The sequence below is a fragment of the Vanacampus margaritifer genome, chromosome 1 (assembly GCF_051991255.1).
Source record: "Vanacampus margaritifer isolate UIUO_Vmar chromosome 1, RoL_Vmar_1.0, whole genome shotgun sequence".
Lineage (NCBI taxonomy): Eukaryota > Metazoa > Chordata > Actinopteri > Syngnathiformes > Syngnathidae > Vanacampus > Vanacampus margaritifer.
In genome coordinates this window covers 3,555,001-3,570,670 of record NC_135432.1, presented here as the reverse complement: position 1 = coordinate 3,570,670, position 15,670 = coordinate 3,555,001, and the positions used below count along the sequence as shown (strand labels likewise).

At 41.5% G+C, this 15,670-nt stretch overlaps 2 protein-coding genes and 1 long non-coding RNA gene across 3 annotated transcripts in view; 2 read left to right on the top strand and 1 right to left on the bottom strand.

Moving 5' to 3' along the window:
* The window catches only part of LOC144053248 (uncharacterized), a 34,460-nt gene extending 29,042 nt beyond the window's left edge, over window positions 1-5,418 (top strand). The window contains exon 3 of the long non-coding RNA XR_013294364.1: window positions 4,949-5,418. This is a non-coding gene — a long non-coding RNA (uncharacterized LOC144053248). The remainder of the gene's footprint in view (window positions 1-4,948) is intronic.
* A 4,226-nt stretch (window positions 5,419-9,644) lies between these two features.
* On the bottom strand, window positions 9,645-12,475 carry gemin8 (gem (nuclear organelle) associated protein 8). Its single transcript, XM_077567500.1, has 4 exons — window positions 12,353-12,475; window positions 12,044-12,095; window positions 10,433-10,745; window positions 9,645-10,188 (listed from the first exon to the last, which is right to left on the bottom strand). Exons 2-4 carry the CDS (start codon window positions 12,044-12,046, stop codon window positions 9,926-9,928), a joined length of 579 nt encoding a protein of 192 aa, XP_077423626.1. The 5' UTR covers window positions 12,047-12,095; window positions 12,353-12,475; the 3' UTR covers window positions 9,645-9,925.
* Window positions 12,177-15,670, top strand: part of LOC144058221 (OX-2 membrane glycoprotein-like) — a 6,916-nt gene continuing 3,422 nt past the window's right edge. Inside the window, exons 1-5 of the mRNA XM_077576559.1 lie at window positions 12,177-12,200; window positions 12,243-12,303; window positions 13,014-13,106; window positions 14,754-15,005; window positions 15,065-15,406. Of these exons, the coding sequence (XP_077432685.1) occupies window positions 12,177-12,200; window positions 12,243-12,303; window positions 13,014-13,106; window positions 14,754-15,005; window positions 15,065-15,406 (772 nt within the window). The remainder of the gene's footprint in view (window positions 12,201-12,242; window positions 12,304-13,013; window positions 13,107-14,753; window positions 15,006-15,064; window positions 15,407-15,670) is intronic.

The window sequence follows — 15,670 nt, the reverse complement described above, 5'->3', positions numbered from 1 at the left end:
TCTTCTTCTATTATTTATTTTTTTTTTTTTTGCGAGGGTGGGGAGTTGTTTATGGACAGCATGAGGGCCAAATGTGCAAGAGCTGTAAATATGCAAACTCATGTGTAGCCATGCGTGAGCACACATACACACGTGTACACACACTTACACAAACACACGCACACACACACACAGCATCTCTGCCCCCTCTCCATCTGGTGAGTTGAGACTGAAAATCAGGGAGGGAAGTGAGACAAGCAGATCTTGTGCTTTCAGCAGAGTATAAATTGGGGCATGGAAAGTGCTTTAGTCAAAGTGCGTTGAACATGATTGACCAATTTAGATCATCCTGCAGGAAACATTTGACTCTGTTTACCTCAAAGGATGCTGATGTGGTGCTCCGTAATTCTATAATTCGCCCCATTTTCCAATAATAATAAAGATATCCCGAAACAATGGGACGCCATCTGTCCTGAATCCTCTTACGGTTTTAGCGTAGTCCCCAACGTGGCCCCGTTTCAGCCAAACAAGACCCCCCCCCCCCGCCCACACACACCTCCCAACCCCCAGTAATTATCCATACCTCAAAACATTGAGGAATATCCGAGACCGCAACGGCTCGCATGTCATACATAACATTTAGCGGGTGCATTTAGCCACGGGGCCGAAAGCAACACCCGCTGCGCGCCATATGCGGCCGAGTCAAAGAGGGTCATCGTTCACAATGAGCGTTTGACAAGTGAGCGACCCTGAAACCGGATCTGCGAGCATAAACAAAGAACCGTGTTTATCTATTCTCACTGAGTGTCTTATAAGCAGACGCTCAAATGTTTACGCGCTTCTATTAGGGACTCACAATGCGTTTTAACAGCGCGCATGAACAGATTCTATTTCCTCACCGTACAATTGAATATCTGATTGCATAAGTAACTCCTGTGATTAATATCGTCCAATACACTAAAAATAGTATATATATATATATATATATATATATATATATGAGGTCAATGGCAGATGCTGATTTTGACAGATGAATTTCATCCCACATTTTTCTCCCATAATCCCCAGCCGGGCCGCTCAGATTAAGAACGTGTCCAAAAGATCAGATACAGTTCTTCCTGGCTTTGGTTAACGTCAGCCGTCGCGCGCACGCGCACACAAACGCAGAATGCTCAAATTCTGGTGCGGTACTGCTGTAAAGAGGAGTCACGCCACGTTGCTTTATAAGAACTATTCTTTCTACATGCGGACTATGTTTTAGGTCACTGCGAACCTTCATGACTTAATTCCACAATTATCATGTTGCAGTTCTTGAAACTATTAGAGCAAAAACACAATGTACATCATCCAGCAGTTCATAGTCAATATTTATCTAATCAAATAAATCGAAACAAAATACATTATGCGGGTCACACGTGAACAATCAGGGTGGAAGGTCATCTCAAAGTGCCCCCAACGGTGATCTGTGATCGCTAAGAGTTGTCAAAATTGATCAAAGAATCGATTTGCCAAATTAATCAACAACTAGTAATCGTTTGGAGCCATTTTTTTTTTTATTTAAAATTGTCCAAATCCTCTGATTTCGGCATAACAACAGTAATTGTTTACTGATTTCTGCAGTAGAGGTGTTTTTTTCAAGGCCAATACGATGACGATTATTAGTAGTGAAGGAGCTCAATAAATGATATTTGAAGCGGATATTTATTTTCAGTAAAAAAAAAAAAGGGGGGGGTATATCAAAAATGTTTAAGATACAAATGCCAATCTTGACTTTGTTGTAATGTCTTAAAGCATTCATGCTTATTGAACAATTTTTCAGACTTTTCAAAATGTAGACGTTTTTTTAAATACTTTATTTAAAAAAAAAAAGGAAACATTTGTTTGTTTTAATGTCGAACAAAATTTATTATTAAAATTATTATATTATTAAAATGTAAATAAATAGTCCCCTGAGATTAAAATGGTTTTAACTTTACCTTTTAACGGCTGTCAGATTTTTTTTTTTTTCAAAGGCCAATACCGATATTTGTCAAAATGCCCAATATCGGCGCAGATAATCGGCCTGGTCTATCCCTAGTCCTTCATGAAAGAAGACTGTGTTTAGTCAAAATAAGCCACTTGCAAACATCTGTTTTTACTTTGGTAGTACAACATCAATCACCCTTTTTTTTTTTTTAAATCACTATATGAATAAAAAAAAAGTACGGAATAAACACCAATCACTGGTTAATAAAGAGTAATCAGGAAAAAAATGTTTTTGTAATACACTTTAATGCAAAATTCAAATGAATACGATTAGTCAATTAATCGATTGGATAAGATTCGATGACATCACATCCGTTCCAACATGGCGACGCGCATTAAAATTAACCCGGGGAATTATTATGGCAAATACAAAACTGGGCGCACAAATGGGAACACCAGATATTTTTTCAAACTTACTTTACAATATTGCAGAGATTCCTTCAAATACAGTAACTGCTATTTCAACAGACAATAGTCACAGGCATATATTCTCTCTGTTATGTGAGAACGACTACTAATGGCATTTAGTTGGGGAGTGAGCAAACTCGCCATTTCAAGTGGACGTCTGCTGTCTTCCTGTCGTCCCACATTAGCGGGTTCACAGTAAGGACGCAGAAGAAAACCAGGGCACATGTTTCAAGATTTGGTACCCCCCCCCCACCCAAAACCCCAAAAAATGGTAGCAGTTTGTGGTGTCATCCTTCACACCGTAGCCGTCTGATCTCAGGACTACGTGCTCCGCTGTTGCCATGGAGACACTCCATGCTGCCACTGATCGGCAGCGGTTCGACTTTCGGAGATGATGACGGCGAAGCGGCGCGTTGTCGAGCTTTGCGCAGGCGGCGGCGTCGTCTTGTGGACTGTGAATGTGGAACGTGAATGTGAAAGTGAAAGTAAGCCATCCGCTGTCAATAGCTTGCTAGTCGCGGCGTTGCCACAAGCTAAGCTGTGTGCTTTTTATCCTCAGTGGCGTCAAGCACCTCAAGCGTTAAACCGACCTTTTCAATCGTCTTCCCGACACGACCATTAAGGCCATTTTGAATCTCTTCTGACGGCGAAGCTTTAAGAGCTCATCACAAAGGTTGAGCTCACTTGTGACCCTCTGCCTTGTGCACCCGTCAAGATTTGTGTTTGCTCTGCATAAGAACATTTGAAATGTTGGACTTCAGTTGTTGATGCGCACAAGTACCAGCTCGTGTCTCAAAAACAGCAGAGGTGGCAAATCCAGGTTCAAAGGAAAAACACTGCCACAGTTTGGCTTTAGCCCCAAGTGCTAGCTCCCTAGCTAGCTCCAATGGTGCTCGTTTACCTGCTAGGGAGCTAGCTAGCTAGCTAGCACCCGGGGCTAAAGTCAAACTGTGGCAGGGTTTCTGGACCTGGATTTGCCACCTCTGCATTAACATTGACACAAATTGGCATTTAGCACAATCTTAATGATCTTTTCCAAGTCTATTACATATCTTGCTAAATGATAGCCTACGTAAAAAATAATAAAGCAATAACCTTTGCCCAGTAGTTGTCAGGGAATGAGTAATTTTGGATTATTTTATTTATATATTTTTTGCAAAAATTCTGTATTTTGTGGCCATTATTTAACATTTTGTGCGCATGGTATACCTATTTTAGCATTAGCACAAATTGGCATTTAGCACAATTTTAATTATCTTTCCCAAGTCTGTTACTTTGTCGTTTCTTGCTAAATGATACCCTACATAAAAAATTTTTTTAACATTTGCCCAAGATTTGTCAGGGAATGAGTAATTTTGGATTATTTTATTATTATTGAATTGATATTTTTTGGCAACAATTCAGTATTTTGTGGCCAGTATTGAACATTTTGTGCGCACGATATACCTATTTTGTGGCCAAAAATTAGCATTTGCACAAATTGGTATTTAGCACAATTTTTAATATGTTTCCCAAGTCTGTTACTTTGTCATTTCCTGCTAAATGATAGCCTACATAAAATAATAAAAGAATAACCTTTGCCCAATATTTGCCAGGAAATGAGTAATTTTTGATTATTTTATTTATATATATTTTTGCAACAATTCAGTATTTTGTGGCCATCAATTAACATTTTTTTTGCGCATGATATACCTATTTTGTGGCCACTTGTTAGTGCCCAAAAATTAGCATTAGCACAAATTGGCATTTAGCACAATTTTTATTATCTTTCTCAAGTCTGTTACTTTGTCATTTCCTGCTAAATGATAGCCTACATAAAATAATAACAAATGACCTTTGCCCAAGATTTGTCCAGGGAACTAGTAATTTTGGATTTAACTCATTCGCTGCCATTGACGGCTATAGACGTCAAAAATTCATTTGAACTATTTCTATTTAACATTTATTCCACTTTTGTTAACAAGAGTATGAAAAACTAAAAAAAAAAACGTTTTAAAACAGATATAAAATTTGCGATTAATCGTGAGTTAACTTATGAAGTCAAAGTTAAAGGTTTTTTTTTTAAAGATTATAAAAAATTAGGGCCATCGGGCGATCATTTTTTTTTATCGTAATTTATATCGCATGACTTCACTAGTTAACTTACGATTAATCACCAATTTTATATCTGTTCTAAATGTACAATAAAAAAAATCTAGGTTTTCATACTCTTGTTAACAAAAGTGGGAAAAAAATGTTAAACTAATACAAATAGTTCAAATTAATTTTTGACATCTGTAGCCATCAATGGCAGCGAAATAGTTAACAGCGTGAATTTGTGTGTGAGAGAGTGTGTATATTCAGTAGTATATTGTGTGTACATCGCGATCAGGGTTTTTAATCTGCGGTGGTGGTGATGACCCAGTTTCGCCCCCTTCCCACTCACACACTCGGCTTTCAGTCGCCAAGGAGACGTTTCACTCTCATCCCTGAATAGGATAATCCCACCATCCCTGACACACACACAGTCTAAAGATGTCATCTTTTATTTCGCAAGGTGCTGTTGGGATGGAGGCCCCGCAGTCGGCGAGCCGGTCGAACCTGTCGCCTAAATCGAAGCCAACTCGTCCACGATGATCCCAACTCATCTTTTTTTTTTGTTGCTCTCGACTGCATGACCGCAAATTCGAAATATCAATGTGTCTCGTAGCTCAATGGCAATAGCGGACTCTTGTCGGCGTGGCGGGTTGAAACGACTCGCACCTCGCGCTCGCACTCGCGCTCGCACACATCCCCCTCGCCCGACCAATCTCTCCATCTCGCAATTTATCTGACGAGCCATTAATCCCGCTGGCCCAGATTTGGTCTGCAGTCTGCTCCACATGTTGTTATGCCGTCATCCGCCCACAATCCATCCGTGACACACACACGTACAGTACGCTCGCACCCTTGCTTGTGTCACGTGACGCGCAGCCTGCTGTAACTCCCGCACAAAGGCGCTCCCGGGTTTCTATATGTTTAAGCATGAGTCACGATCGGACGGAAACGGGTGCGACACCTTCCTGGTCCTCGTCAATCCTTTGTCAGGAGAATAGAAAGGCGAGCGTGCTGATTGTGCGGCATCCATATTCATATCTATTTGCCCGCCTGCATGCGTGGGCTCTCGGATCCACAACCAGCTCGCACGTGATGCGACGCCCGCCTCTGAGTTCAGTGCATTGCCCAGTCGCCATGGCAACAAGTCCTCTCGACGACCACTCGTTCCGACACATCAGAGTAGCCGTCGGGCTGGTCTTAAATTTGCTCACATGCAAGACAGGAAAAAAAAAAAAGACAAGCAGCCTACGCAACACGAGTTGCGAGTGTCGAGGTTGAGGGGTGGATTTATTGGAAAGCGCAAAGTAAAGACCACCTTCCGAATTTTTAACCAAAAGAGCATACGTTAAGATGTAGGTCTTATGACATCATACATGTTTGAAGATCATTGCTGAAAACATGCGAAGGCTGACGAGTATGTACTAGTGAATTGTGACGAGTACGCATTAAAGGTGAAGTCGACCTTAACTCATTCACTGCCATTGACGGTTATAAACGTCAAAAAATCATTTTAACTTTTTGTATTAGTTTAAAAAAATCTACTTTTGTTAACAAGAGTATCAAAACCTAGATTTTTTAATTGGACATTTAGAACAGATATAAAATTTGTGATTAATCATGAGTTAACTATTAAAGTCATGCGAATAATTACGAATTTAAAAAATGTAATCGCCTGACGCCCCTAATTTTTTATAATCATCTCGTCAGGCGATTACTTTTTTTAAATTGTAATCAATTGCATGACTTTAATAGTTAACTCACGATTAATCACTCATTTTATATCTGTTCTAAATGTACATTTTCATACTCTTGTTAACAAAAGTGGAAACAAATGTTAAACTAATAGAAATAGTTCAAATACATTTTTGACATTTATAGCCGTCAATAGCAATGAATGAGTTAAACATTTCTTGACAATATTGACATTATGATTAATATTACATTTGTGGAATATGTGTTATGCTGTAAAATCCAGCCATTTTTATCCATCTCAGGGGGCGGCCATTTTGCTACTTGCTGTCTCCTGAAGATGACATCACAGTTGCTCAGGGCTCAGGCAACGGCCAATCACAGCTCGCCTGTTTTCTGAAGCTCAGCTGTGATTGGTTGTCTTCTGTCTTCTGATATTGATCAGAACTGCTGGATTTTGCTGCTTAACTCATATTCCACTAACGCAAAATTAACCAGAATACTGGGGCTGCATAGAACGTCAAGAATTTTTGGGGGGTTTGACTTCCCCTTTAAATTATTTTCTTTTTTTAAAGGTGTGGCTAAAAAGGGGCCCAGCGATACACTTGGGCCCCAGCATGACTCTCCCCTGCCCCACTCGAATAAGAACTTGAGCTCCATCGTGCACATCAGCGTTCTGGCGTGTCTGCTTTAGAGCGCCTCATTGTCAGCTGCAAGTGTGCGCACTGCACAGAGAGAAGGTGGAAAGGCGAGGTAAACAAAAAAGTGTTTTTGACTCAGATTGTCAAATCTTCCTGGCAGTCAGCATTTGGACCAGGGCTTTGCGCTGGCATGGGCAATTTAGAGTGCCTCATTGTCATGGTGTGGAAAAGCACGGTGATGACCTGGAGGTATACATTCCAGCCACCGGAGGCTTTAAATGTATATATTCTCACGACTCCAACATCTACAGTTGCGTAGGCATACGACAGATGCCGGATTATGTAGCATGCAGGTTTTTCCAGGTCATAGATGTGTTATTTGATTAACAGTTTAGCAGGGTGCGGTTTGGCGGCGAGATTGCGCCATGTTTGCAGTTTTTTCCTTTTTCAGCATTCCTGTTTGGCAGGGTTTTTAACAACACTCTTCTCAGCGGTGTGTCAGATTTACAAGACATTTATTTTCACTTAACACTGACTTAAAAAGGCAAAATGCTGGTTCCGATTTGTCTTTTATTATTCCTGCTTCAATGCCTGTCAGGTTGAGCACTGTTTTGTAGCTCCAGTGCGCCGCAGCCAACGCTCAAGAGCGGATGCAGGCGGAGTCACGTGCTGCGAACAGCACAAAGGGTGAATTCACGAAGGGGGTCAAACGGGTCGAGGAAAGAGTCGATGGATAGAAGGTGGGCGATGCAAGAAAGTGTCGTAATGTCAGCAGAGACGGTGTGGAAATAGAATTTCGCTGAACAAACAGGCCAAATGATGAGATGAACATTTTTTTTTCAAGGGCCTCCTGCAGGAAAAGGTCCTTTGCGATAAAGCGTGTTGGCTACTTCCAGGCCGTCCTTCACTTCTGAAGGCCGTAAACAGTCTGGCTGCAATATTGAAACCAGATGTTACCAAAGTCAGACAAAGACAGAGCTTGTGCTCGTCACGGGACCCGAAATATATGTCAAAATTGTACTGCGGGCTTCACGCTCGCACAGCCCCCCCCCCCCCCTTCTAATCCAAAGCCAAGCAAGCTGATCATTCAATGTAAATCCAATCAAGATCTCGTCTCACACGAGGAGCTGACGATGAGGTGCCGCTCGGTGGCTGCGTGCAAACACACCATCTTCGCATTGTGTCATACACGCGACGGGTTGGAAGTCAGCAAACGTATGGACTTTAAATAAGAATTCTTCTTAAAGCGCTTGTGGCTGCCATAATCTTGATTGCTGGAATTCTGTCATCTAGTTTAAGAAGAGAGCGTCTTGCACATACGCAACGCACTCGGTGATGAACAAAGTTTGGCCTTGGCATTTTCCAAAATGTGATTATGAAGAAGAAGAAAACACCTATAGGCGTTTACCAAAGCGGTGAAAGCGAGCAGACTGACTGACTGAGTGGGGTTTCTTTTCCTTTAATCCTTTAAACTGATTAACAGAGATGCACAATAGTCAAGCAAGGCGCATTACGTAGAGCGCGCACACAGGCGCAAAGCTTCCTGCAGTCAACACCGTGACAAAGTGAAACGCAGCACACACACAACAACGCAAGTCTGAAACTGACCTGATTTCTTGTGTGCTTACTTTAAAAAAAAAAAAAAAATCCCCCTCCCCAAGGTACCCATTTTTGTTCGATGCGCACCTGGAAGTCATGAAAAAAAGTGGCATGAAAACAATCAAAGCGGAAGGCCACATGTGGTATGATGGGGAGGCGGGTTTGGGTGATGGTAACATCATGTAAGCAATTGGACGACCCGTTTTTCTAAAGAGAGGGCTGGGGTCTGTAACGTGTTGGTGAGAGCCATGGCCACCAGGGGGCGCCAAAATACGAGGAGAATCATGTTCAGTTATTGATTTATTTTTACTAGTCATTCTATAAATGGAAAAACTATCATACAGTATATATATATATATATATATATATATATATATATATATAATTATTATTTGTTGTTTACATCTGATTCACTTTTTTTAATAGTCAATAAAAATACTATTATACATGAGATATTGTGTTACAATTCAAATACAGTAGTGAAAAATTCTTATAGACTTAAACTTTGCATCACTGTTAAATAAACATGTAAATTATTAACACCCAAATGACAAATTCCCAAATTAGGCCATATTAAACTGCAATTTGCTGCTTATTTGCATCTGCTAATCAACATTTCACTGTCGAGTTGTAGCTAACCTAATAATTATTTTTTTAATAGTAAAAAAAAAAATTGTAGCCAGTGTGATTATTAAGTTTCTAATGTCATATCTTAAAGGGCAATATTACAATACATATGATTTTATTGAATAGCTGTATATAGAAAATGGATGCATCCTTGGTTGAATGGATAAAGAATATAGGACCGTTGGCATGTTAATGGCATTCTCCATTATTTGTTAGCATGTTAGCATTACGCCAGGTAGCCTTTCTTGAGGCACCATTGTTTGGTTGTTTTAAACCATCAACAATTATCTTTGTTATCTTTATTTGATAACTTGTTCACTGCCACCACGCAGCGCTTATCTTTCAAGTTTGCGCTCGCAAGTCAAATGAAAATTATGGCTGATGACTTATTACATGTTTGGCTAACAAATCAGGACAAACATTCACCCCTCCCCAATGGTCTTATCTTACCTACTCTATGTAAAGTGCTCACAGCCAACTAAAGAAAATATTGTTTCCTATGGACACATTTGTGCTTTTCTCAAGGACTAGTGACTGTTTTGGTGGCTCTTGAGTTAGACCTCCAACTGTATGACATGACAAAAGTAGCAAGGTGTACAATCACATTCTACGATGACTTTATTAGAAAGACAATTCAAAGTCAAAAGACAGCAAACATACGTACCCGCCTACAGATTTTTTTATTTTTTTTTTTACTAAAAGCGTTTTCAAATGTTGACTATTGCTTATCTTGAAATGTATCGTCCCAACATCACTTTAGACAAACTCCTGTCAAATTAAGTCTCTTGAAACATCTCTTATTTTCTGGCCATTTGTCTGCAAAAGTCTTCCATTTTTAATATGCCAAATGGAAGAAGAAAAAACCCTCCACGGACTGAGTGCTAAAGTTTGAGGGGAATAACAGGCCAATACTTGGGTTGCTTGAGGTCACACTTTCTGTCAAAAGTGAGCTGCATGGCCGTCTCCATGGCCAGGATCTTGGCTGCGTCCTCGCCGTACAGTTTCTTCATCTCGGCCGCGCGCCTCTCACCCGGCCGCTCCGAGGGCGGGGCCACGCTGGCTTGTCGGGAGGCGCGGCCGCGCAGGTCCTGATCGGCGGGGACGTAGTTGTCGTGTCGCTCGGCCTCGAGTTGTTGCTGCCTCCCTGCGGGGAAAGCAAGGTCAATACAAGTGAACCCATGCTTATTGCGGGGGATATGTTCAAGAGCCACCCACGGTTGGTAAGTTCTACACCTCCAAAATGATTTTTGACACATTTGTACTACATTAAAACCAGGGCTGGCTGAACAATTCCGAAATATAATCTAATTGAGATTTTTTTTTTTTTCACCCTCAATATTGAAATTGCTCAACCCTAGTGAACAACATACAGTAACACATCCACTCACTTAATTCCTCTCTGTGTTTCTCCGTCTGGGCAAAATACTGCCGAAGCTCCTCGCTGATCTCCATGTTGCTGACGTCGCATTCGATCTCACTGTCGGAGCTACTCGCCCCTTCTCCGCTGTCACTTTGGCGTGCGCGCCAGTCGGCGTAGCGCGCTCGCTGGCGGCGGTGGTAGATGGGGCCGTAAGCAGCCTCGAAGGCCTTCTGGTAGGCCCGCCTGTGCCTCTGGTGCCAGGCCATCGCCTGCTGGTAGTGCTGCCAGTATCGACTGTACGCGGGGCTGGAAAACCAGGACATTTGAGCGTTTGTGTCCTCCTGTCAAAAAAAGGAAACAAATATGACTTCAGTATCGCCATTGATGGCAGTTGAGGTTAACACGATGCACAAGCTGACTGCGAGCTTACAAAGAAGTAACAAAGGATAAATAGTGGATATTGCAGATATCTGTAGTTTACTTGATATCTGTACTTTCTACGACGTACTTTGTCAAAATAGTCTTGTTACTTCTTTTTTAACCTGTGCAGATGACGGCATGACTTCCAGAGGATTATTTTTTACTGCTTTTTCCAAACGGCAGCACGGTGGTACAAAAAGGATACGGTCGTGTCAGGGTTTTATTTTTATTTATTTTTTATACATCAGCTGTATTTAGAAACATCACACCAGGGAGTGGTGACAGTGCAGACAAAGGCTGAAGCGTATAACAAAATTTTTAGTTAGCTAAGAGAACTTCATATGTGTTTTCTGAACATGAAAAATTTGATGAATACAATAGATCACTTTTTTTGCCCACTGGAAAAAAAAAAACATGTGAATCAGCGACTTATACAGTATTGGTTCATAGATTATGTTCACTTGATTGCTATGTACAGTATTTTAATGTTAGAAACAAAGCCACTAATTTTCTGCAGGAAAATTGTGCTCACTTTTTGGTACACAACTTTGTAACTACAACATAAAGAGCACTTATACATCATTTCTATCTAGGAATCATCTGATTTAAAGTTCAGATTTCCTTGTTTTTATTGTATTTCAATATGTAATTATGATGGTAATTGACAAAAGCCCAAGTTTACATTAAAGTTTAATTCACAAAATTATTAGTTATTATAATGTGGGAATTGGAAATAGAATAGAATAAAACATTATTGTCACAGCTAGGCATCTCACAATTATTGATCTTCGCCTAAGGTGTTGTGATGGCAGTGGGCTTCACAACATTTTCAGATTACAATTTAGAACCTGGCACTCTTAAATCTTGGGAATGACTGGATAGTGTTTGATTGAAAGCATTAGCAGATCATGTGCAAATTGCAATTATGTCAGTCAGTTTTCCTAAATCCAAAGAAATGTCAATGGAAAAAAAATGTTTTATATGCTTTCATCCGGGCCAGGCAAAAGATATCAAAACGTATTCATGTTTTGAGGGGTTGAAATAAGAGGATTTGGACTTGGACAAACCTCATTTCCTTTCTAGTTTGTGTGTAACAAGCTTTCCGGCAAGAATGGTGATTTACTTCCCGTTCTCCCTCAGTCTTGACTCAAGACTGAGAGAAAAAACAATGTCAAGTCTCGATGGCCACGCCCCTTTCAGGAAACCATGCTGCACTCACCATGCGTGCTCTTCAGTGTCTCACAAGTAACATCCACAGCAGTCAGCAGGATCTGAAAGAGTCATTTTGAAAGAAAAATGAGCAACGAGCAAAGGAAAACCGACACAAATGAGATGCGGAAGAGCACGTTAGCATGGCTGCTACACGACCTAACAGAGCGACGACCAGTTAGCATTGCTAACTTAGCAATGGGCGCTAGCATTTTCCAAACAAATACGCCGGCTTTCGCCTGATATCTAGAAGTATACAAAATACAGGAGGTACGTTTTTGCTGAATTACACCGAGGTGACTCGCCCTGAGTAACTCACATTTCACAATCTTGAGTTCGACGTTTTACCCTTTGTTTGACAACATTTCCAAGCAGCTTTTGCAAAGCGACCGATCACTCGGTAGTCGTTAACGCCGCTCGGTGGTTGTTATGTGAACATCATGGTGTAATAGCTTTAACGTTCTGTTATTCTTATCTATTTTTAGAACTCGTAAAAATTAATATCTATCAAAGAAGGGGACTAAATCAGGTGTGTGAGGGAAGTTTTTTTTTTTTTACGATTAACCTGTGATTTGTAGACTAAAATGTAGAGTTGGGGACATGAGTGTACTCACTCTTGTACAGTAAGTTGTTAAAATGGTTGCCTAAATTAACACAGTTAAATGTCAGTTTCTTACTTTGACCATGTTTTATATAGATTGATGTTATCAATTATTAAAATCGGTTGTATAACACAGGTCACTTCCGGTCAGTTTCGCTTTCTGTCTGATGTATTTAAAAGCGCAGAAGCGAAATCGAAATGGGTACGCCTTTCTCTGCAGCAAGATGTGGCGGCAGTTGTTTGTCGTCATTTGCTTGCTTCTGAACGGTAAGTGGCTTGCTCAAAATCTGCAAGGTTTGTGCACATACATGTAATGTTTTGACCGTTTGCAGGATATTGGCTTTTTTTTTTTTTTTACTGCAACTACTTTGTGTTTCAGGTGCCAGCCCGCAGATCATCACTGGTTTTGGAGACACAGCACTGGAATATGGCGAGGATGCATACTACAAATGCGAGCTGCAGGAGCAGAAAGGTAATTTACAAACAAGTGAGTTTATCATTTTGCTGGGGATATTTTACTGAGGATGGCAAAATGCGGTCCCCGGGGCCCGGAGTCCTGCAGGTTTTAGAGGTTTCCCTACTCGAACTGCAGCTGATTCCATTTAACAGGATCGTTGTCAGGCTTATGCAGAGATTGCTGATGAGCTCATCATGAATCAGCTGTGTTGAAGAAGGGAAATACAGACGCTCCCCAACTTACGAACGAGTTACGTTCCGAGCGATTGTTCGTAAGGTGAATTTGTTCGTAAGTTGCTTCAGTGCTATATTTTGTATTATAATTTATGTTTAAAGAGAATACGTACAGTACTGTACTACGTATGTTAGAGAGAGAGAGCGAGAGACACACACAGTATGTACATGTACGTAATAAGATAAATAAAATGAAGTTTAATTTACTTTTGGAAGATGTACTCGATGCTTAAGGATTTGATGGAAGAGGAGGATTTTATATCATGAGAGGTTCTTCGTCGTCGCTGGAATGGGCTTCAAAAGTTACTTCCTCCTCCGTAACTTCAATGTAGGAAGAAGTTGAGGGTCGCAGAGAAGAAGATGAGGGTTGATGAGTATCTTCCTTGGAGGATTTACTAGAAACTGGCCGAAAGAAGCGATCTAACGACGATTGCACAGTTTTCTTCTTTTTTCATCATAAATGATGCGGTAGCACTGTATGGCATCATTCAATTGATTTGCAACCTTTGTGCAACGTTCAATATTTGGGTCTTGCTGCTCGAAGAGTGCGATGGCTTTATCTATGAGCGACAGGCGTTTCTTCTTCTTCCTCCTCCTCGACACGTTGCTGAGCCTCCAATGCTGGGTGAGCTCTCACAGCGCCAAGCGTCGGTATTAGCGGCGGAAAGAAGCACTACAGTACTCGGAAAAAGGCGCGCAATACAAAATCTAACTTACAGCATCTCTTTCCGAACATTTTTTGACATGCGCGCAGACATGTTCGTATGTACCGTTGTTCGTAACACGAATGTCCGTAAGTAGGGGAGCGTCTGTATCCAAGACCCGCAGGACCTCTCGCCATCCCTGCTGTAAGCATTCAGAGGCTGTATCAAAGCCTTCTATATGCTCTAGCATAAACAAACATAAAACAAGTATAAAAATGTTTTTAAAAAATTACAAATATTTAAAATAGAACACTTTGATACATTTTTGGAAGCAAATTACGGCATGATTAAAAACTCCATAAACAAATTCCCAAATTAAATTTTGCGCAGGCAGTAACTGGTTAAATAATTCAATAATTGTAAAAAGTCTTAAAGTCCAATAAGTCAGGTCTTTTCATTAATCTAAGAAAAGAGTAAATAAGCCTTTAAAATTAAATTTTCTTATGAATTTGCGATAAAAAGGAGATATTAAAATAATCGATTCGATAGCAATTTTTTTCAAACCCAGCCCTAAAAACTACGTAAAGACTCTGCACTTATATTTCACATCGTCATTTATCATAATAGTACAACACGAGTGTAGCTCATACTACCGGAGACAAATTCCTTTTTTTTCATACTTGGCCAATCAAAAATGATTCTGATTCTTGTCTCAAGAAGACACCGTCTAAAATCAGCTGATGTGCATAATCCGTTTCCCTCGTGTCCTCCCGGCCTCGTCTCAGGTGTGCACCAGGTGACGTGGCAGAAGCGTCTGCGGGATCATTCCATTGAGAACGTGGCGTCCTACAACAAGCCGTATGGGCGGCACATCAACGAGCCTTACCGGGACAAAGTCATTCTCGGCGAGACGTCCCTCAGCTCGGCGTCCCTCACCATCAAGAACGTCACGTGGGCAGATGAATGTTGCTACATCTGCATCTTCAACGCGTACCGGGAGCACTCCAAAAGGAAGCAGACCTGCCTCACCGTGCACGGTAAAACTCAAAGAAAGACGATTTGTGGTTTCACCGGCGTGACTCATCACATTTTGTAGGAATATCCGAGGTGAAGGCAGAGGCGCACCCTCCCGACGAGGGGCTCGCGGATGGGAACGCGACAGTTGTGTTCAGCTGCTCCGCCACCGGGAAACCAGCGCCCAGCATCCGCTGGCGCTTCTTGCCCAACCACACCGTTTTCCACCAGACGGCGACCGCGACGGTAGACAACCAGGACCGCACCTTCACCAGCAGTCGCAACGTCACCTTGCGTTTGTCCGCCAGTTGGGACGGACACGCCGACTGCCTGTTGCAGAGCGGCGGTCGGGGAGAAAAGATGGCGAGGGTCCCTTTTTTCTGGGATCCTGGCGTGGAGGAGATGGTGGCGGCTGAAGGGGCTGGTATGTGCCGGGATGCCGTTAAAGCTTGAATGACGTGCACGTTCACGTGCACACTTGTGATGAATGCCTGTACAGACGCTCCCCTACTTACGAACATTCGAGTTACGAACAACGGTACATACGAACATGTCTGCGCGCATGTCAAAAAATGTTCGGAAAGAGATGCTGTAAGTTAGATTTTGCATTGCGCACCTTTTTCCGAGTACTGTAGTGCTTCTTTCCGCCGCTAATACCGCCGCTTGGCGCTGTGAGAGCTCACCCAGC